The sequence below is a fragment of the Astatotilapia calliptera genome, chromosome 7 (genome assembly GCF_900246225.1).
Source record: "Astatotilapia calliptera chromosome 7, fAstCal1.2, whole genome shotgun sequence".
Lineage (NCBI taxonomy): Eukaryota > Metazoa > Chordata > Actinopteri > Cichliformes > Cichlidae > Astatotilapia > Astatotilapia calliptera.
In genome coordinates, this window is record NC_039308.1 from 40,181,970 (window position 1) to 40,204,971 (window position 23,002).

The 23,002-nt window shown below is 39.8% G+C and overlaps 1 protein-coding gene across 1 annotated transcript in view; it reads right to left on the reverse strand.

Moving 5' to 3' along the window:
* The window catches only part of cttnbp2 (cortactin binding protein 2), a 97,462-nt gene that overhangs the window by 17,161 nt on the left and 57,299 nt on the right, over positions 1-23,002 (reverse strand). The window contains exons 5-10 of the mRNA XM_026174721.1: positions 17,562-17,870; positions 6,528-6,627; positions 4,399-4,549; positions 2,851-3,042; positions 2,017-2,134; positions 1,114-1,404 (exon numbers count right to left, since the gene is read on the reverse strand). Coding sequence (XP_026030506.1) covers positions 1,114-1,404; positions 2,017-2,134; positions 2,851-3,042; positions 4,399-4,549; positions 6,528-6,627; positions 17,562-17,870 — 1,161 coding nt within the window. The remainder of the gene's footprint in view (positions 1-1,113; positions 1,405-2,016; positions 2,135-2,850; positions 3,043-4,398; positions 4,550-6,527; positions 6,628-17,561; positions 17,871-23,002) is intronic.

Consider the following 23,002-nt stretch of genomic DNA (forward strand, 5'->3'; position numbering starts at 1 on the left):
GTTTTTTTCTTGAGCACATCAAAACAATGCCACCCAATCCTTCCTTTTTTCAAATTTAATATGCATTTATAAGGATGTGATAAGAAATTTCTAATTTTGTTCAAGTGCACAATAGTAAAGAATCCTTCCAAAACCTCTGAGCTCAACCTCCAATAAAAATAGCACCCAAAGCCTAACTAACTAGTAAGAAAGTAAGAAACTGAACTAATGACAAAACCTTGGAAATTGTTTTTATTGACATGCTGATGTAGCTGATCTGACTGACTGAATAACTTTAGCTTCAGGTGTAATCAGTAAATATCTCCAAATGAACAACCAGACCAGGAAATCCTGTTAGATGTGACAGTCATTGTTTGTTCTCCAGTTGTGCTTTTAAATCTAATTATTTTAGGTGATAGCCAATGGTTTGTTCTCCATATGGACTTTTTACCTGCATGTAGCCAAAGTACACCCACTGATAGCAGTGTTACTGCTCGGACTGCAAATTTACTACAATCAGAGCTAAAAAAGACTTCATGCAAGTAAAAGTTTGCAGTTTTAGAAAAATAATGCAATACAGTGGCTAATGACTACTTCATATGACCGTAACGAAGCTTCTATTTGTTTTAGTGTATTAATTCAAGGAGTTTGTTACCTTTACACTGCAAGGACAGCCACTGCCGACATTAATCTGTACTTAAATGAGACAGATGCACAACAAGCTAAACCCTATCGCACTCTTTATCCCATTTAAGGGCATGCAGCCTCTGTAATAGAGCAGATACATGAAAGAGTAGCAGCTTTTACACCAATAGAACGAAAACACAGATGAGTCCTATTCTTTGTCCTTTCCTTTTACTTTGAGAAGATTACTGAGCCAAGTGACACCAAGTTCAAGGAAGATTAAAGGATGTACACAAGGACGGGAGTGCATGAAAGGATGAAGAAAGGATATATGGCAGGTAAAAGAAAAAAAAGAGTAAAGAGTGAAAGAAAACAGATGTAAGAATTCTAAGTGTGTTAGGAAGGTGAGAAAGATGAGGCAAAGATGCAAAGGAAGGACAAGGAAGACAAAGCAGTGAAGGAACAACAGAGGGATAGAAATACAGAGAACAGGATAGAGTGTTTCTTCACCTATGAGGACGGAGGCGATACTGGCAGGACTGAGGCCTAGTGGGGGGCGCTGCATCTCTTCTCTGGCCATCTGAGATTCTCCACACAGGATCTGGAGGTGGGATGTGAAGGTGTGGCTAAGGGCAGCGCTTAGCTGGGCCCAGTGTGTTGAACGATCAACCGACACTCTGCCCAGCACCCAGTGGGTACCGGGGAGCCCCTTCGCCACATCCTCTTCTAAGGCCTCAATGGGGCACATGGACCCTGTCCCTCCTCCTGAACACTGGAGATAAACCTGGACCCGATAGAATTCTGTGAAGACAAAGGAGAAGAAAAGCATGTGCACAGAGTGGGAAGAACATCAGCGATGTGTGCAATTACATAAGGAGTTAAAGCCACATTTACGACGCGCATTTTTGCAATAATAACACAAGCTGAAAAGAAGACCTCCGTGTGATACTTTTAATTTAATGTTGCACACAAAATGAGCAACGCAGTGGCTTACCCAAAAAGCCTTCAAGCAACCAACACAGCAGTAAACAGATAAAGTACTCCACCTCCTTCCCCACACATCACACCATGGTGACTGGGTGCAGTTTTCACAGTTTCAGTTGCACAGTGGGGGAATAACCTGGAGACTACAGCTAACTTTCAGTTTTACCTTCAGATGAAAGTTTTCTGCATCAACTGGCTACATTTAATTTTGTTTGAATGTAAGCAGGCAGCTTAGATTCAACCAGCTTGTGTATCTTGCCTCAACTGCACCAATAAAAATGATGCCCCAAACTGCAAAACCTAGTTCCTGGATAAGTATAATGTGGTTCAGAGGTGCACAAGGAGATGATCCTCCAGATCAACCAAATTAAAATCAGGATTAGTTTTTGTGTGTAGATAGACACACAGCAAACACAGGCAGCTACTCACGGAGGTTTTCAAGCAGATCTTTGCAGTCATCAGTTGCCACGTCATGAATAGTGCGATTACACTTATCCCTCCTCTCAATGTCCTGTTCGCTGTGACTGCACAGCACCTCCAGACACTCCTATACACACAAAACAATAAGAATAAACAAAAAAATGTATTTTCTCAACATACCGGAGACTTTCCACCCCGACTGAAAGTCTAAGAATTTGTTTTACGGGGATGCGATCACATTATTTTTTTGTCTTTATCGCTATACTAGTCAGATATTCTAGCAGAAATGCAAACTCGTCTATCTATTATTCAGTTTTGGGCTGCCTGTATTCCTCAATTTCTTGTCCTTAGCTGACTGGAGTGGTACCCAGTGTTGTCATCTGCTGCTGTAGCTTGTCTGCTTCAAGGTTTGACATGTTCTGCATTCAGAAACGCTTTTCTGCATACTTTGGTTGTAGTGAGCAATTATTTGAGCTACTTTTTGATCTGATCTCTGGCATTAACACTTTCACGCAAAGAACTCACTAGATATTTTCTCTCTCTATAAATCCTAGACATGGCTATGTGGGAAAATTCCAGCAGGTCAGCAGTTTCTGAATAATCAGATCCTCACATTTGACACCAAAGTCACTTTTCATCCTCATTCTGATGCTCAGTTTGAACTTCAGCAGGTCCTCTTTATCATCAGCAGGTTCATATGAGGAATTATAGAGTGAATATGAATGCAAAAAGCCAAAAAAAAGTAGGAGGAGGTTGAAAAGCTCTGTAAACATGCGAGGAGTTGACAGGAATCTTCCACATGCAGACTCGTTATAATCATATACATATTTTTACAATTGTTACCTTAAGGCCCAGGGCAGCAGCCATGTGTGCAGCCGTCCAGCCATCACTGTTGGCCTGGTTCAGCAGGGCAGAAGGCAGTGCCAAGGTGGCAGGAGTCACAGTGGGGTCACTTTGGGGTGGGTGGTATAGGAGGAGACGCAGCATGTCGGCGTGTCCCGAGCGCACAGCAGCATGTAAGGCTGTGCAGTTGTCCTGCAGAGAGATAAAGGTGAGTTGTGTTGTGTTGGAGTTCAACTGACAGAATCTATTAGCGATACCTGACACCTTTCAAGTGAAGTGAAGGTGTTACACACGCATATCAACTCTGCTGCTTAGAATAATAGATGGTGGTGATTTTGTTTAACTAAGTTTTAGTGGTTTCAGTTTATACGAAGCATTAACAAGAATAAAAAAACCTACAAACACCCAAAAGACCTAAAGACAATTCAATTCAGACTTTTTTGGCATTTTCTAATTACAGGATTAAAAAAAACAATGAAACAAAAGATTTTGAAGAAAATTAGCTCTGACATACTACACATTCAAGCTGTACTCTTAACCCAGTTCACTCCTCAATGTAAATCATCACATTTGACTGAACACACTGGCCAACATTTTCTTGTGGCTAAAAATACCTCCACACTCAAAAGCTTAGATATGCTATAGAGACTCTGGCAGCTCTCTGGCTCAGCAGGGAAGTCAGACTAAATGAAGACCAAAGCAGGTAACTAAATATAGGGGCTTCGTCACACACTGTCACAGTAACTAGCAGGCTCCTATGGTTACCATGGAAATCCAGAAAGCCCATACATCAAAGGGCTCTCAGCAGAGAACAGCCCCCCAGAGAAAGCTGCGATCCTTTATGTGAAATGGACAAAGTGTTTAACAGTGAACATCATTAGTAACAAGTGACTAAATGGAAAAATGTGGAAAGGGGGACAGCGGTGTGTGTTTTAATGAAAGGATTACATTCTGTGCAGTATTATCCAGAATATACGCTCAGGGCAAAATTATTAAACGAGGATTAAAACTGTAGCAAAGTGTGGTTTTTGTGAAATCACACACTTATGAACTTTTAACACAATATTATATGCGAACGGTACATCTTCTCACTTATTATGCAAATTATGACTTTCAAATCTGAAAATTGTCCAAACATCAGTTACATCGGCAAGCAATTTAAAACATTAGCGTTAAAGCATCTTATATCACTTTGAAACATCTGTAAGGAACTGATGATGTAAAAAAACAAAAAGATATTACCATGAGCCAACAACCTAAAAAAAAAGCCTATATAGCTAAATGACACTTTTAAATGAAATGAATGCTCGTTTATTTTGATCTACATGAGCTGAACTGTTGTGAACTTGTACTGCAGTGAAACACATGCTACTAACTTACAAGTAATTTTAATCTGTAAACAAAAAAAGATACAGTATCTAGTTGGTGGATATTATTATTATTTTTAAGACAAATGAGCATGGCTATCTATACAAGTCACAGGAAACCAGGTTTTCCTATTACGTAGAAGTCAAACAAATTCATTATTGAGTCTTAAGTTATACTTACCACAGTAGTCAGTGAGCGATCAGCTCCAGTGCTTAGCAGGACCTGGGCACAGTCCAGCCTTCCTGCCTCACAGGCCAGGAAGAGTGATGTCTGCCCCCCCACTGCCACTGTGTCTACAGCAGCTCCTGCAGTCAACAGCACCTCCACACAGCTGAAAAGAGTTAGGCAATGTTAGTAACGCAAGAGGCGAATAAACTTGGAAAGTAGTCATTATCATTCAGCTCATTCAGCTGACTAAACTAAAAGTGAAACATTACAAATGATATAAAGGACATATAACAACAATGGTGGTATCCCATGGGTATCTAAATCAATTTACGTGTCAAAATTATGGCCAAATAAAACCAAAGTGCTTCAAATGACAGCAATCAAAGATTAAATTACATTAATGTATACAAATTCTGGTAATTATTCGAGATATTTTGTTGCATTTATTCTTTACTAATCATTTACAGTTGTTACTCCTTATGGTACACCACCTGTTAACAGCCATGGGAAGACATCATACACATCAGTCTGCTACAAAACTGATGGGAGTCCAGATCATCTCAGGAACACTAAGCCTGTCAGCTAACACTGGGACTAAGTCATGATACCCAAGGGGGAAAAAAGACTTCACACTGTAAAACAAGCTGTGTGTGTGTTTCTGTGTGTGTGTGTGTGTGTGTGTGTGTGTGTGTGTGTGTGTGTGTGTGTGTGGGTGTAAGGATGCCTTTTGGATATCCTACTCTATAAATAACATGGTGATCAGATATTACAGCACTGCACATTCCCCAGCTGGCTCTGTGCATCCTCGCTCAGTCCACTGTGGCTGACACAGCCTGGCTCTAAGCACTGGGTTCATCTTGGCAAGACATCACAATCAATACGAGTGATCGCAACTGACAGTGAAGATCGTGTAGAAGCAGATGTTTCACTCATCTTTCACAGCTCATAATGAAGGATCTAGTAATGTTTGAAGAGGAGAAATTAGATAAAGTTGCAAACATGAACAGGTACTGCCAAGTCAAGCTGACTTTATTTCAGTTGGTTTCAGAAGAGGAGCAGAGCTAGTCTCAACTTGATTAATTAGAAAATTCCCTTCAGGCATTATTGAAGTTCTTACTCTTAGAAGTTAAACTATGCTCTACCAAACTACCAGTTTGAACTGGTGTCATTGCAGAACTGAGCAAACAAGCTGCCGTCGCTCTGGGCAGTGGAACCCAGCACAGTTAGCAGCATCTGCCTACCGGTTGTTTCACACATGGGAGGCTCCAGCTGTGCTTGTCTTCCAGCAAAGTATGCATAATGAGTCATCAATTGACAACACACAAACTGACTTCAGGGACCAGTGTGACAACAAAAAAAAAAGAGAGCTCAAGTCCCGAAAATAGCAGTAAACAAAAACAGGATAACTACAAAGTCACACTTCACGGTTTCTGAGACTTGACACTTGTTTTAGTCAGGAAAGTGCCAACTGAGCTACATTATCTTTTTTTGTAATTTAATTTGTGAAAGCCAACTGAATCAGATAGAAAGGAAAATAATACTTAAATGTAATTAAATAAACACACACACATGGACACACACACAGACACACACTGCTGGTGTTGCTGCTTCTCACCAACCATGATCTGTCAACAGTCAGCGGTGGCTACGTTACATGGTCAAACCAATGAGTTCTTGGGGGTTTTAGTAAACCTTTTCATAATCCAACGAGAAAATAATGCAACCATCTAACCATGGAAACTAATTAAATGCTGGCTGTGTTCTTTGTGCGCACATCCACCACCTTTTTCTAAATGTATGTGAACATAAAAATCCACCCAAATCAAAGTGAGAAAATCTGATTAGAGTTGAGCTGATAAGACCTGTACCAGAGATGCATTAGCAGCTGAAAAAAAAAACATTTCAGTGCATGTTTCATGTTTTATTTAAATGCATGACCATTAATGAAAACGTGACCTAAACTGTTTCTTTTGTGCATCGCAGTGAGTAGTCTAGTTTCTGGACTGCTGGTGAAATACAACAAGCACTTCAGCTGGGAAACCTTTCACAATTGACCAAACTGATGCATATCTGGTTTTTTTTTAGAAGTGACAAAATTGTGACCACTCTGGCTAAAAGGCTTTAAAACCATATGAGCTCACCTGCTATGGCCATGGGCAGCAGCAAAGTGTAAAGGTGTGAATCCATTCTCATCCGAAACATCAGCAGGCAATCCCGAAGACAGCAGCAGCTCCACACAATCTGACAGAGAGAGGAAGATGGATGAATCTTTTGTAGTCTGCTGCTACACAAACATGACTCAAGTTTTGTAACAGCATACAGAATTAACAAAAAGACTGTAAAATATTTATGACATATAATACAAATACGATCCATCAGGGCAAGCAAGGCAAGCAGCACTTCTCTAAAAGTCTATAAATCATCAAAGAAAATCAGAGTGAAATTAATCTATCGAGCTCAGTCTTAAACAGTATTCTGCCCCATATGCACTAGCCTTTAAATTACTATATTATCTTATAGCAACAGTTGCCTACTGTGTCTGGACCTCTGCTTGCCCCAGTTCTACCGCAATCTAAATTTGATGGTTATGTCCGTGTCCTGTTAACAGACTCAAGCTGGGCAGGCCAAGAGGCCACAAGCTTGTTTGTTTGCACATCTGCATTAGGGCTGTGTGATATGACCAAAATCTCATAACCCGATATAAGAATTCTATTGTCCGATAACGATATAAATCACAACATTTTCTGTAAATTCTGTGAATCTCCGGCAGCTCGACTTGCGGCAAGTGTTTCCAGCTGTGCGTCATGTAGCTGGAGTCGAGTGTTTTAACAGATGCATGAAACGATACATTTTTAGACATAAGTTGTAAAGGCCAGTTTTCTTAGTGAGTATTTATTACACGGTGTGCTGCGGGGAAAAGCCTGTTCTAACGTGTGAGTCTAAGGTCTATTTTTTAGCACCTGGCGGCTCTTTTTTAATTCTCATCCGATAATAATCTGCTCTTTCACGTGATTCAGTTTATTTTGAAAAGTCTCAACAGGATCTTGAGCTTTATTGTGAAAGGTTTATGTGGAACATAAACAAGCAGACACGGCTCTGCTTTCACTGTTTGGAGATCAGTTACCATCTGTGTTTGTGAAAACAGTGCTGTCATTAGCAAGGACAGTCACACAACAAGCACAAAGAACTGTGCAAGTCTTGAACTATCCTTCAATTTCCACATTTCAGCATATTTTGGTTGGAAAACAGGAAATAGATGCAATGATGTATTGAAACATAAGCAAACAAATGGAAATACAGTATATAAGGAAAAACCAGAGTTTGTACAATTCTAACCAGCTTGAAAGTCAATATTTGGCATGACTATCTTTATTCTTTAGCACAGCCTGAGCTCTCTTAGGTAGCTTTCCTATACATTCTTTAAGCAGCCTTCAGGAATCGGTCTTAGGGTTCTTCAAGAACATTCCAAAACTCTCCTTTTAATGTTGACGGCCTTTTGTTCCACCCTGTCTCGATGATCCAACGCTGCTTTAATAATAGTGAGTTCAGACTTCTGTGGAAGCCAATCCATGCTTTTATGCACTGGCAGTGCGTTTGTGATCTTTTCTTACTGAAAAATGAAGCCAATCAGACACTTTCCAGATGGCATAGCTTTGCAGATTAAAATCTAACAGTACTTTTCTGGGCTCATATTTCCACCAATTTAACAAGATTCTAGTGGTGCAACGGATCACGGATGATTCGTAATCCGAACCGATCCCACTCCACGGTTCGGCACGCACGTGATCCGAAGATTCGAAAAAGAAGGAAAAAAAAGTATGTGTATGGTGCGCGTGGTGGGTCTGTCAAGCGATAGTTATGGCCAGCACTAGCGGTCCAAGTGGAGGAGCAGAGAAGTTTGCGGTATTTAAGCAGCCCTTTGCTGCCCAGTCCGACCGGCCTAAAGCTATTACAAAAGCTATTGGGGTGTTTAGCTGCAGACGGGAGGCCGTATTCCCTTGTGCAAAACAAGGGGTTTAAACTATGATGAACGTGCTTAGCCACGCTATGATATCTCGTTCGCGTCCACTTTAGTGGCAAGATCGTTCCAAGCATGTATGAGCAGGAAAAATTTTAAGTTATGGCTGAACTGTCCCAGGCATCTTCTGTTGCCCTAACTACTACAAATGGGTGGACCTCCAGGGCAACGGAAAGCTACGTGACCGTGACAGCTCATTATATCACAGCAGAGTGCGACATAATGAGCAGTATGTATTATTGTAGGGTCTACCTTACAATATAAAGCGCCTTGAGGCGACTGTTGTTGTGATTTGGCGCTTTATAAATAAAATTTAATTGAATTGAATGGTAGATACAAAGCCCTGTACTGCCCTATATTGTACCATAATTTTTTTTTTAAATAATTGCGTGGAATGAGTCTTGAGTTGAATGCTTTTAACAGGCAAAAAATATTTCAATAAGTAAATGTAAAATTTTTGTCTTTTTTCTTTTTTTGCTGATCTGAAAATTTATCCGATCCGTGACTTAAAACTGATCTGATCCGAACGGTGAGATTCTTGATCCGTTGCACCACTACAAGATTCCCAACACCACTGCCTGAAATGCAGCCCCACACCATGACAGAGCCTCCACCATGTTAGTTTCACGGCTGTAGATTGGCTGTTGTATCTCTGTCTTGACCACCTCTGTAAGTATTGACAATTTGAAACAAGCTTTGATTCAAGCCTCTACAAGACATGTTGCCATTGATTTTTTTAGTCCAGCTCTATTGTAATTTGACACACACAGAGAAAGGACTACAATGTCAGAAAACCTACTATAACATCTCAGAGTGAGAACCACAGTGTACACTGAACTCAGAGCATAGAAGCCACTTTATCTTGTTGCCATGGATACTGTAGGTAGTGTAATATGGATGGTATCGCTGGACAAAAAGAAGCAAAACAATTATGAGAGAGGACTTCTATGAATCACTGAATCCCTTCGCAGTTATTGAATTGGAATTTTAAAAAAGAAACTTGTGTATTTATTACAAAGACACAGTTTTGTGTTACAAAGACACTTCACTCCAAAAATCTTTTTCATTTTGTAGAGCATTTGTCCATATAGATTTTGTTTTAAATGGGGGGGCGGTGCTCAGGTTTGGGGTAACTGATGTACAAATATCTACCTAAAATCAACCAATTGGCACTGTTTTATGCCAAAATGTATGTGTGTTTATAAAAATATATCAGAAATCATGAGCCAGTAACTCAAAATTCTATAAACCTTGGGAGGCCAGTTTCAAGTACACACGCACACACACACACACACACACACACACACACACACACACACACACACACACACACACACACACACACACACACACACACACAGTGTCCCTGTGCAGAAGGAATGAGAGGTTCATCTTAGCATGACATCATGTAAACATTGATAGTGTTTGATTAATGCTAGCAAAATGCACGTGTGTGTTGGTTGGTGCATCCAGGTCATGATTCTGGGAAAGGCATGTAAACAATGGTGCTGAGTTTTTCCATTTCATGTTTGGAGCTTTGTGCAATCCATGACAAGTGCCCTCTAGTTCCACTATTTTCATGTGAAAGCAGTCATTTCTAAAACCCTTTCATCTTTTGAAATAAAACGAATAAGTGAGTGTGAATGTGAGAGTGAATGAATAGTGGTATTGTAAAGCGCTTTGGGTGCCTTGAAAAGCGCTATATAAATCCAATCCATTATTACAGTTTTTTACAGACGCTAGGACACATTTCCCAATACTTAGGTCACTTTTGCAAAACACTTCACACAATTCTCCTAACTGACCATCAGCTTGGCAAAGCAGTTCATTTCACATTCAAAATGCACTACAACTACCAAAACACTTCATTCAGGTCTCAAATAACCTCATTCTTCCAGAACACTAGCAAAGGTTGACAGCCGACAAACACACTTTGTCACCCACAAAACAATGACCTAAAAAACACTAACAACATGTAGCATTACACAGTGTTTTCTTGTGTAAAACAAGGACACATCTCTGTTTATAATTTCAATATATGTTACTGGAATGAATCAGACATCATGCAGAATTCGTTAATATTTGTTTATGTATTTTTATTTTTTTGCACTAAGTAATCCCAAAATATAAGAATTTGTATACACACCATCCACTGATACACATACAATAGTAATGCTAATCTACTCGGTCTTCTCCATTTGGCCACAGGTTCTCATCCACATCACATCTCATGTCATCTAGGGCAATACACCTAGGAAATAATCTTCTGGGATGCCAGAATTGAAGGAGTTGAAAAATTGAAGGAGTAACATCTGTGTAGATGTTCATCTACAATGAGAATCAGCTGTGGCTGGTTAAACTGCATTTTTAGATTTAAAATATGTTTCAATAAAATATTGTTGTTGAATTTTGCTGTCTTTTTAAGTTTTGCATTATGTTATTGTTTTGGCCATAAGTTTAAAAGTTTTGAAAACAGTATGTAAGCACATGCAAAATGTCCTGTCCGTACAAAGATTTTTGGCAGTTGTTGTGTCTGAGTGAGAAGATAATTCATGAAATTTGAGAGATGTAGTCATTGAATGCATTTTGTGCCAAAACAATGATAACTGGTCCTCAGTTTAGCCCACATAGACTTCTGTTGTGCTCACTGTGTGAGGAGTTTTGCAAACGTGACCTAAGTATTGAGAAATGTGTCCTAGCGTCTGTAAAAAACTGTATTATTATAATAGCGATTATCAGCTACTACGGACCAGAAATTTAATCTCCAGAAATATGCTACAAGAAAAGGTGTTGTTATCTTAAAGTCACGGGTTTAACGAGTAACTCTATCTTATGCATTTGTTTGGCTTGGGTAGGGCTGTGCAATATGATCAAACTCTCATATCCCGGCTTGGGTGTATTTACTCTGTCCGAGTTCTCTGTTCAGTCTGATGATAGTCTGCGTATACCTGTGAAGATGAGAACTGGGCCCTATGTGAACAGCTGCTTTCTCTGCCCACTCTCTTTGTTTCCCTCTCTGTCGCACAAGACCGTTTTCTGTTTTCACTTTGTTTTTGGTGAATAAACTGTTCATCTTTGCATCTAACCTTGTGCTCTGTCCTGGGTTGTTGGAGGCTTTTTGAGCCAGCCATATTTAAAACATATTTGAAACAGGGAACTCAAACCAACTCTCCCTTTTAACATTTATCATAGAGTTTCTATCACCAGATCCTCCGAAATGTCCAATATTCTGAAATATTGCAAATATTGGACAAAGAAAGGACAATAAACTAAAAACAATATCAATTTGTTTTCACACGAGTGTTAGCTATAGGGGTGGTTTAAAAAAAGTTGTACTGTTATTGTACTGTCAATCTTAAACGAAATAGAAAGAAAATCCCATTAAAATGTTGTATGTTTAAAAAAAAAAGCAATAAAGGAAACCACTAATGAGATCCTACAGTTTTGAAAGCTTGTACTCTCTGTTTGCCAAAACAAAATGTTAAAGTACCTGCAGGTATGTTGTGGTATATGTTCCCTTATCAAAGTCTCAACTACGTATATATAGTCCAAATACACAAATGTGCCTTTAGCTTTGGAAATGTCCAATTTGTAGAAGAGTGAAGGAGGATAAGTAAAGGGCATTATTCAAATAATTAGATCAAATCAGAAGGAGAGCTCTTATGTGCATTTGGGTATTTCTGAGAGTGTCCTCTCTGTGGTGGCACACCTAATATAAGCCTTCAGTGCAGCTGTCCTTCAACTGCATTTGTCATGTTCATGGATCAATGATCCTCAGCTGACAACTGGGTATTATTAAACATCTCAGCAGGGAAGCAGATCATAAAAGGCCTGCATGTCTGTGTGTCATTATTCTGCATGCATTAATTATTCTGTTTTTGTATGCAGGGTACTGTGTTTGTGTCAGGTGGATGAGCATATACTCTGTGCTGAGGTTACAGCCTTGACATGAAAGGCTCACAATCTCACTTAATGGCAGCCAACATAATGCGATGAGTCACAGCTCACCCGCACATGTCTAAGTGTTTATCAGCATCAGGCCTTTGTCCTAACTACATCTTCATACAGCTGCTGCAAAGAGCACGTCCTGCCACTGCTATGCTACACCTTATGACCTAACTCAGCAGTTCCCCTTAGAATGTTTCAGTTCATGGTTTTGGCTTCCCAGCTCTTGCTTTTCTGTTTTAGTATACTTTCCTTTGGGTTACAGCTATCAACTCTTTTCAGTACGAAGACCCTAATACTGTCACTCTATACCTGCTTCTCACCAACAAACAGCAGAGAATGTCCGAAATTGGCTGGTGAAATTGGGGAACAATTAGCAAGCTAGGCAGCTCCCTTTGAAAGTGGAGGAGACCAAACCTGAGCTAAAATCACTCCAAATACATGCAGTTTTACTAAATACACAGTGGATGTAAAACAAAGGAAACGTTTGCAAATAAGCTCATCTTTTTGCTAGGTTTTGGGCCTAGAGATTCTTATTGAGATAAAACTACAAATACACTGGTGCCAAACACCAACACTTTTATTAAAACATGCAGGCACTCTAAATGGTATACCTTAAGATTTGACTGATTTTTCTGATTTACTGTTTTTTACTGATTTCTGTGAGAATGTGAATGTCAATGCGAACCTGTCCAACTCAGTTTATGGAAGTGACAGCCAAGTGAAACTGAATAATTAAACTGATATGTTACTTGGGCTTTTTACCAGTTTATTTGACCAGTTTAATCACTTACACTGTCAGCAGAGTATTAGCTGCAGTAAATACAAGAAGGCTTTGTGGTTAAACTGTTTTACAGTTTTTAAGTAATGTCACAACTACATACTTTTACAAGAAACAGGAAAAGGGCAGCAACTCAGTCACTAAATCAGTTAAGCCTAATTTGTGGAGGCAAATGAACAAAGCCTTTGTGTTGTTCCATATGGTCACATCTGAGTGAGGAACCCTCTTCAGCGTCTTATTCAAATGCAACTCCTAGATGGCTGCTTACAGGAAAGGAAAAGCATTATTGTAGTCGCATATCTCGCAGTTAATTCAACCTCTAGGGCCTTTATCGAGTTTGCTTGTTCATTTTATTCCATCCCACGGCACCCATGAAGGCACAGGTCCACTAACAGAACTGTGTGCTTGTTAAAATACACGGTGAATAGAAATGCTGATAAGCTAGAAGTTATTTGAAATGGGACAAGAAAAACGTCTGAGTAACCGAAGCTTAAACTAATATTAAAGGCTTCAAAATAGACAAAAGCAAACAAGAACAAACCTCAGTTGGTAAACCGTCTCTCAGAATGCAAATCACACTTTCAAAGCCATTACCTTTTTATTTTACTTTAATGAGCAGAAAAAAGAAAATACTAGGAGCAGAAGGAAAAATGCACTGTTTAACTATGGTGCACGCTATTTACATATACAATGTCATTAACTAGACAACTCACTGAAAACCTTATGCATCATTGTGATCAGCAGTTCAGCACAATCAATCCAGTGTTAATTCTTTGTTTGTATTTTAGCCTATCACCTTTTATTCACAGTCAATACAAATCATCACGAGCTCCTTAACTCTTTAACGATCAATAAATAAGTCAGCCCGTCAGCCAACCACTCACCAAACCTCACATTAGATCTCCATTGACAGTGGGCGAACACACTATATTAAATTTGCCAAAAAGATAAAAAAAAAAAAAAAAAAAATCTGAGTCTAAAAGCCACACTATCCATCTACATCTCCCAAGCTGCAAAAAAGTATCAAATTCAAACAGAGCTAAATCAGATTCAGACACCTGGGGCCCGTTCTTCGTACCTCGCTAAGTAGGTTAGCCGGATTAGATTGTTGACGATTTCGCGTGATCCTGGATCAGTCGGTTCCCCGAAGCTCATCCGGGACTTGCTGTCATAGCAACAGAGCCGTAAGCGTAAACCTGCTCGGGAGCAGGTTTACTTTATGTAAACAGGATTAGATCGCGGCCACGCAGGTATGTCCGCGTCATTCATACGAAAGCAACAGCGATATTCCACCACTGTTTCACCATAAATAAATAACATCAATGTAACTAAAGACAATGCAGCACCTGATCCATTTATTGATTTCACACAGGTCATTTCCTAAAAAAGGGAAATGTACTATTAACATTCTATTACATGTATGTGATTATTACAGATTTAATTCATATTTCAGAGTAGCAATTGTAAATTACTTCGTGTAATCAAGATGAGAGACCACGGCTATAAAAGCGAAGGTGGATTTGGGAAGTCTGTCGCAGCCATGTCCTGTCCGTTTACGCGAGCCACCCATTGCGGAAGGTGCAAGATTGATAAGGAGAGTGTTCAGAATTCAGCGTATATTGCGGGATAGATAGGATCCTTTAGCTCAGCGCGACAGTGTGCTCATAGAGAGATATCGATTTTCCCGTGAGGGTATTATTTACTTAACCAACTTGTTGACGAGGGGGTGCAGGACCACCACCTGTCTTTTGTTGCTCTGCCCTTTTCTTGGTTGCTGTTATAAACAAACAGATTATTCCAGGGTCTCTTTCCAAGAGACTAAAAGCAATATAAGTGATAAATATTACCATTCTGTAGAATATTCTTATATTTCACTTTTACCTGTTCCCATGTTCTAGTGGGTCCTGTCGTGGCTCTAATGTGACAGAGGATAAAATATAACATATTATAATATAATATAATGTAATATAATATTGGATAATATAGTGTAATATAATAAATCTACCCTACCGCCTACTGGTGTTGGCCAGAGGGGCCGATGGCGCGATATGGCAGCCTGGCTTCTGTCAGTCTGCCCCAGGGCAGCTGTGGCTACAACTGTAGCTGCCTCCCCCAGTGTGTGAATGTGAGAGTGACTGAATAGTGGCATTGTACAGCGCTTTGGGTGCCTTGAAAAGCGCTATATCAATCCACTCCATTATTATTGTTATTATTAAATTACTTACGAGTTTAATTTGTCAGCAACTTCCTGCCAGCCCTCGCTCCTTGCTTTTGCAGCCTTTGCAGTGTTCCCTTGCGTTCTGATTAAACTCTGAAACTCCTGAAATCCCTCACTCAAGAGTTCTTGCTCTGCTGCCGAAAAATACCGAGCCGAGCGCGCTCCGTCGACATTTTCGCCGACCAATCAGAGGGTTGCCGATCAATGTTTCTACTATCGATGCGTAGCCCCTTTTACGACACCCAGTGATGTCACATTACTGCGTCCAGCTGTAGTAATCGTCAACAGCAGGTGTGTTCGGGGAACCGGATTAGCGAGCTCACGGTTAGCGCGATGATTTGATCTTGGATGTTTCATTTGATCTTGGATGTAGTAAGCGACGTACGAAGAACGGGCCCCAGGGCCCTATTTCAGGAAGCCGGTTTAGTGCAAACTCTGAGTAAGTATACCCTGAGTTAACGAAAACTCTGGGTTTTCGGTTTCACAAAGCGAGTTTAGATTAATTCTGAGTGAGTTACTATGACGACACACTCCGTGAAGCTAACCTGCCCCCTAGCAGGTTTACTTCAACTAACCCTGACCTTCTCCGCCTCTTTGTCGGAAACCTGACTGTAGGAAGTGTCAGACATGGCGTGCCCCTTCCTTGAAGAACCAGTAGATGTTGAAGCCCAAATTCTCCGCAGAGCTCTCCGCGTTCGGACATTTTATCATTTCCTGATGATTTCCTGTGTGAACGTTACCGTTTTTCAGCACAATCTATAATTGATTTGAATAACATGCTCAGGCCTAATATTGCTCATGTGACACATCGCGGACATTCTCTCAGTTCTGTACATATTATTTGTATCGCACTTCGGTTTTTTGCAAATGGGAGCTTTCTGTATAATATTGGTGATGCTGAGCACGTTTCCAAGGCTACCGTCTGTCGGGCAGTCAGGAATGTTACAGTTGCACTGAAACGTCTCCTGTACTCGTTTGTGGTGTTCCCCGGTCATAGACCCACAAGATTTATCAAAGAGGGATTCCACAAAATTGCAGGTATCAGGATGAACGAAACTTAATTCATGATGTGGTGATACTTGAACTACTACTTAAATTTTACATTTATTCTCACGGTTCCCAGGCGTGATTGGCTGTACAGATGGCACTCACATTCCAATCATTGCTCCTTCAGTAAATGAAGGAGACTATGTGAACAGGAAGTCTTTCCACAGCATTAATGTACAGGTACATAGTTCCCTGTAGCATTTCAAACTAACAAATTATTTCATTATAGTAATGGATGCTAATTTGTGTTCTCTGCACTGTGAAGATCATATGTGATGCTGCCAACATTATCACAAATGTGGAAGCCAACTGCTCAGCCTCTGTGAGTGGTGGTGGTGGTGGAGGACCCCCACCTGTTTTTCGGGCCTCCGCTTTTTTTCTAGTGGCTATAACGGGTCACATTTGAGCATACAGAGTAAGCAAATATGTACTTGTAATGTGCTCAGATAATTTCAATAAGTGCTTACAGAGGGGAAATTAATGTAGCCTCTAACTGCAATTGATTTACATGGGACAAACAGACCAAGCACTATGGCTCATAATACAATTACACCTCACCTGTTTGGACTATATTTTTACATTTCATTTTTACTTGCTGCCAGGAACGTTTGGGGCCTGTTGGGTTGCACCTGCGCTCACATCACATCACAAAATAAAATGTATGAAATAAAAAATAAAATAAAATAATATATAATAAAATAACGTGTTAAATGGGTGGAAATCCCTAGATCAATGTTTAAATTAACACTCACGCATTGACTCTGTCGGCTATGTTTTGCCATGCATGCTCCCTTTCTTTTGCAGCTGAGGCTGTGTTACTTTTTTCCCGCAAAATTTGCATGTTATCGGCATATGCTGCCATCAGAATTTCGGCCTCAAGCGCTGTAAAATACATTGACCGCGCCTTCTTTCCCTCCGTCTCCATGGTGACTTGCTTAATCTGTGCTCCACTAATCAGGGCTTCATGTATCCTCGTGCGCGCGCTTCACTTGGGGTTAAAGCAACTCCGCGTTGACTGAACCAATTGTTATCAGCCTTTCTGAAACCGAATATTCCGAGTTGGACAGTTCGGGGTTACTCAACCCTGAGTATCGTTTTTCACTCTGAGTTTTCTAAACCGGCTTCCTGAAATAGGGCCCAGGGCTGATGAATCAAATTCCACTTACCTGTGTGTCCATTCTGAGCAGCAGCAAACAAGGCAGAGGTTTGGTTGTGGTTGAGGTCATGGTTTTGATTAAGATGACTGGATTTTTTCTCCATGGTGGTGGTAGAGGTGATTTTGGTGGTAGAGGTGGTACTGATGGATGTGGTGGTGGTAGTGGTGATGTCGTTGGTGGTTGGTTCTGGTTGGTTAAGCAGCATTGACAATAAAGTGACATTTCCCTGGGAAGCAGCTTGGAGGAGCAGGGGTCGCCCGCCGTCCAGGGCAGCAGGCCCACTGCCACTTAGAGAGGAGACTACGGAGGGACACCAGCCTGCAAGGGGAATGAGGAGTAGGAACAGGACAGGTTAAACTGGGAAGAGGAAGAGCAGGAGGTAGAGGAAACAGCTAGAAGTGCTAAGTGTTGGAGCGCAAGGGTGTAAGAAGGTGGAAGGAAAGGACAGCATATCTGTTTCACTCATTCAAAATAGTCTGCTTTGTCAAAGCAGCAGACAAAGTTGCAGTAGTTTACCATTTCCACCACAGAATCCTAGAATAAATGCTGTAAACAGCTTATGCTGCCAAACACTGTTCAAACTCTTCAATCTTCATTCTTCTTCTTGTTGTGAAGATCCCACAATTTTAAATATAATAAAAACGAAAGCTGAATTTGGAAGAAACACCCTTCAGTCATGTTATAAGAGTTGACGTTGCACAGTGTGTCCATCAGAGGGCACTCTGCAACTAGATGTCGCAAACACAAAAACAAGCTGATCCAATTGGACAGACGAGTAAATAAATAACTACTCCCTCCTTAATGAAACATTCGTGTCTAAAAGAAAAAAAAAATTGACTGATGAGTATATCAGAATACTGGATTTTTAGATCACCAAATATCTTGAAAACAAAATCTCAAAAAGTCTGATTAGTGTCTAATGAAACTGAAGCATCTTAAAAATGTATAGTTTAAAATTACTCAACTCAAACCAAGACACAGACTGTACTTAATATCAGAATGTCTGGAATTGCTAATTGCTTAGTTTGTCACCACAGAAAGGAAACCTTTTAAAATAAGCTCTCAGTTAGCTTCTGCTATTCTACCTCAAAGATATTACAAAACACATATATATATATATACATACATACATATATATATATACATATATACATACATACATATATACATACATATACATACATACATACATACATATATACATATATATATATATATATATATATATATATATTAGGGGTGCAACGATATTCGTATCGATATTGAACCGTTCGATACAGTGCTTTCGGTTCGGTACGCATATGTATCGAACAATACAATTTTTTTCAATTTTTTTTTTTTCAATTTTTTTTTTTTTTTTTTTTTTTGTGTCCCGTTTGGATCTATAGCCATCAGAATTGTTGTCTTGAGGCCAAGAAAGATGCCAAGAGGATTTATTTTAAGTGGATCATCATATTGGTCCATTTGATTGACCTTTATTATAATTATGAATTTATTTTATTTTCAGTTGCAAACGGGACAGACATGACTGTGGGATAGGACAGGGGGAAAGAATGAAAGAAAGAGGGGGAGAGAAAGAAAGAAAACCAAAGGGGAGAAAAAAAAAAGAACAATACAAAATTTGTAATTTATTTTATCAACTTTCCTTCTGACGATGCTGTCTGTGTTGAGCGCTCAGTGAATCTGCATTTGACTACTCCGCCTAGGCTCGAGAGTGCAGCCTAGGCGGAGTAGTCGAACGCAGATTCACTGAGCACTCAACACAGACAGGATGGTCAGAAGGAAGAGCGCAGGGCAAGCTAGCGAGACAGAAGTGGACCTCCCCACCCTCATTCAGATCTGGCGTTTGGAATTATTTTGGTTTTCATGTGACGTATGACCCTGAAGGTAAGCGAGTCATGGACTAAAGTAAAACAGTATGTTGGATGTGCCATGCAATGCTCAATTACATGGGTGGGAGCTAGTGTGTTAGCGCAGTTAGCTCGTTAACATGTTGGCCGTCTAGCCCCTCTGTATAGGGTAGCTCGTTAACGGAGATTTGCCGTGTTGTGGCGTTAAGGTTATTTCAACGAGATTAACCTGAAAGCACTAGTGGGAACACAACGAATATGACTGCACATTTACACCGACATCATCCTAGTGCAAAGACAAAAACAAGCATGCATGCTACAAACTTTAGCCGAGTCATTTAGACAGCTGTTAGCACAGGATTCTCCTTATGGAGACCTGATATGTTTAATATGCTGCTGAGAATATAGCCCAGAAGAAACGGATAGTATAGCTTTTATTTTGGAAAGAGACATTTCTCTGTAATAAACTCTCTTTTCCAAAGATGAGTGATTCCTCAATCAGATACAGGGCTGGCAATATCGCTAGCCCGACGTCCCGGGGCTATCTCTCCCCTGCCTGTCGGGCTATTGTAGGAAGGAAAAATATATGTCAATGCTTTTGCATTCTTTCAGAAATGTAGCTGGGTAATTATGTCATTGGGTGAGCCACTGTCAATATGTGACATATTGAAATCGTGTTTGAATTTGCGCTTGTTTTTTTGCTTTCACTTTGCAATCGCGCGAACTGTGTATAGAGAGCGACAGCACTGATCTGTGAGTGATGATAATTTGTGCACCAATTCCTCTGACATCGTCTTATTAATTGTTAGCTTACTATGCAAACATGACAAGTGAAATCTCCTGCAGCTTAAACATGTGAGAGGTTGATCGCGCAGAGAATCGCTGAGCTTATGTGAGTGCGGCAGGATATATATTTCACTACGATGACCTGGATGATTGAGAACCTTCAAAGACAGATATATATTTTAGTTCTGCTGAGCCAAATAAGACAGGTCAGGGTGAAGAAGTGACAGCCAAAGAAAAGCTTACCACAAAACGGAGAAGTTATGACAAATCAGACTATAAGGCAAAAAGAAAGTGCAGCTTTATGGTTTCATGGACAAAAGAATTTCTGTGGCTGCAATATGACGAGCTAAAAAACAACACGCACAAGGGTTAGGGTTAAATTTAAAAACTGTACTTTTGTGTTAAAATATATATTTATAATTTTAATAAATGACAAATTAAAAAGGCATGAACATTTTTTTTTGTATCGAAAAAATATCGAACCGTGACACCAAAGTATCGAACCGAACCGAACCGTGAATTTTGTGTATCGTTGCACCCCTAATATATATACATATATATATATACATATGTATACACACATACACACACACATATATATATACATATATATATACATACATATATATATATATATACATACATATATATATATACACATATATATATATACACATATATATATATACACATATATATATATATATATATATATATATATATATATACACATATATATATATATATATATATATATATATATATATATATATATATATATATATATATATATATATATATATATATTTTAGGGGTGCAATGATATTCGTATCGATATTGAACCGTTCGATACAGTGCTTTCGGTTCGGTACGCATATGTATCGAACAATACAAAATTTGTAATTTATTTTATCAACTTTCCTTCTGACAATGCTGTCTGTGTTGAGCGCTCAGTGAATCTGCGTTCGACTACTCCGCCTAGGCTCGACAGTGCAGCCTAGGCGGAGTAGTCGAACCTGAGCGCTCAACACAGACAGCATCGTCAGAAGGAAGAGCGCAGGGCAAGCTAGCGAGACAGAAGTTAAGCTCTCCTTACAACATGGACCTCCCCCACCCTCATTCAGATCTGGCGTTTGGAATTATTTTGGTTTTCATGTGACGTATGACCCTGAAGGTAAGCGAGTCATGGACTAAAGTAAAACAGTATGTTGGATGTGCCATGCAATGCTCAATTACATGGGTGGGAACTAGTGTGTTAGCGCAGTTAGCTCGTTAACGTGTTGGCCGTCTAGCCCCATGCACGGGGCGATCGGCGGTAGCTCGTTAACGGAGATTTGCCGTGTTGTGGCGTTAAGGTCATTTCAACGAGATTAACCTGAAAGCACTAGTGGGAACACAACGAATATGACTGCACATTTACGCCGACATCATCCTAGTGCAAAGACAAAAACAACAAGCATGCTACTAACTTTAGCCGAGTCATTTAGACAGCTGTTTAATATGCTGCTGAGAATATAGCCCAGAAGAAGCGGATAGTATAGCTTTTATTTTGGAAAGAGACATTTCTCTGTAATAAACTCTCTTTTCCAAAGATGAGTGATTCCTCAATCAGATACAGGGCTCGCAATATCGCTAGCCCGACGTCCCGGGGCTAGCAATTTTTCCAGTCGGGCTACCAAAATCTATCTCTGCCCTGCCCATCGGGCTATTGTAGGAAAAACATATGTCAATGCTTTTGCATTCTTTCAGAAATGTAGCTGGGTAATTATGTCATTGGGTGAGCCACTGTCAATATGTGACATATTGAAATCGCGTTTGAATTTGCGCTTGTTTTTTTGCTTTCACTTTGCAATCATGCGAACTGTGTATAGAGAGCGACAGCACTGATCTGTGAGTGATGATAATTTGTGCACCAATTCCTCTGACATCGTCTTATCAATCGTTAGCTTACTATGCAAACATGACAAGTGAAATCTCCCGCAGCTTAAACATGTGAGAGGTTGATCGCGCAGAGAATCGCTGAGCTTATGTGAGTGTGTGTAAAAGCAGCAGGATATATATTTGACTACGATGACCTGGATGACTGAGAACCTTCAAAGACAGATATATATTTTAGTTCTGCTGAGCCAAATAAGACAGGTCAGGGTGAAGAAGTGACAGCCAAAGAAAAGCTTACCACAAAACGGAAAAGTTATGACAAATCAGACTATAAGGCAAAAAGAAAGTGCAGCTTTATGGTTTCATGGACAAAATTATTTCTGCAATATGACGAGCTAAATAACCAGGGCTGCACATAAGTGGTCCGCAGGTGCGCATTCGCTGTCAAAATAAAAAACACGCACAAGGGTTAGGGTTAAATTTAAAAACTGTACTTTTGAGTTAAAATATATATTTATAATTTTAATAAATGACAAATTAAAAAGGCATGAACATTTTTTTTGCATGGAAAAAATATCGAACCGTGACACCAAAGTATCGAACCGAACCGTGAATTTTGTGTATCGTTGCACCCCTAATGTGTGTGTGTGTGTGTGTGTGTGTGTGTGTGTGTGTGTGTGTGTGTGTGTGAGTAACAACTAAAGTTACATCCTGCGGTTTTGTTCCAGGAATCTGTGGTTTCCTCGGCCCCACTTTTCTCAACGTGAGATCAACTGTAATACCTAAAACATTATTCTTGTTACAAGCAAGCTAAACTCTAAAACCTAAAACAGTTTCCATAAATGTCCTTTAAAGTTTAAGCAAAAATTCTAACCAATAATGGCCTGCACTGATGACAATTAATTTAACATATTTTATACATCCCTCTGTTGTGTC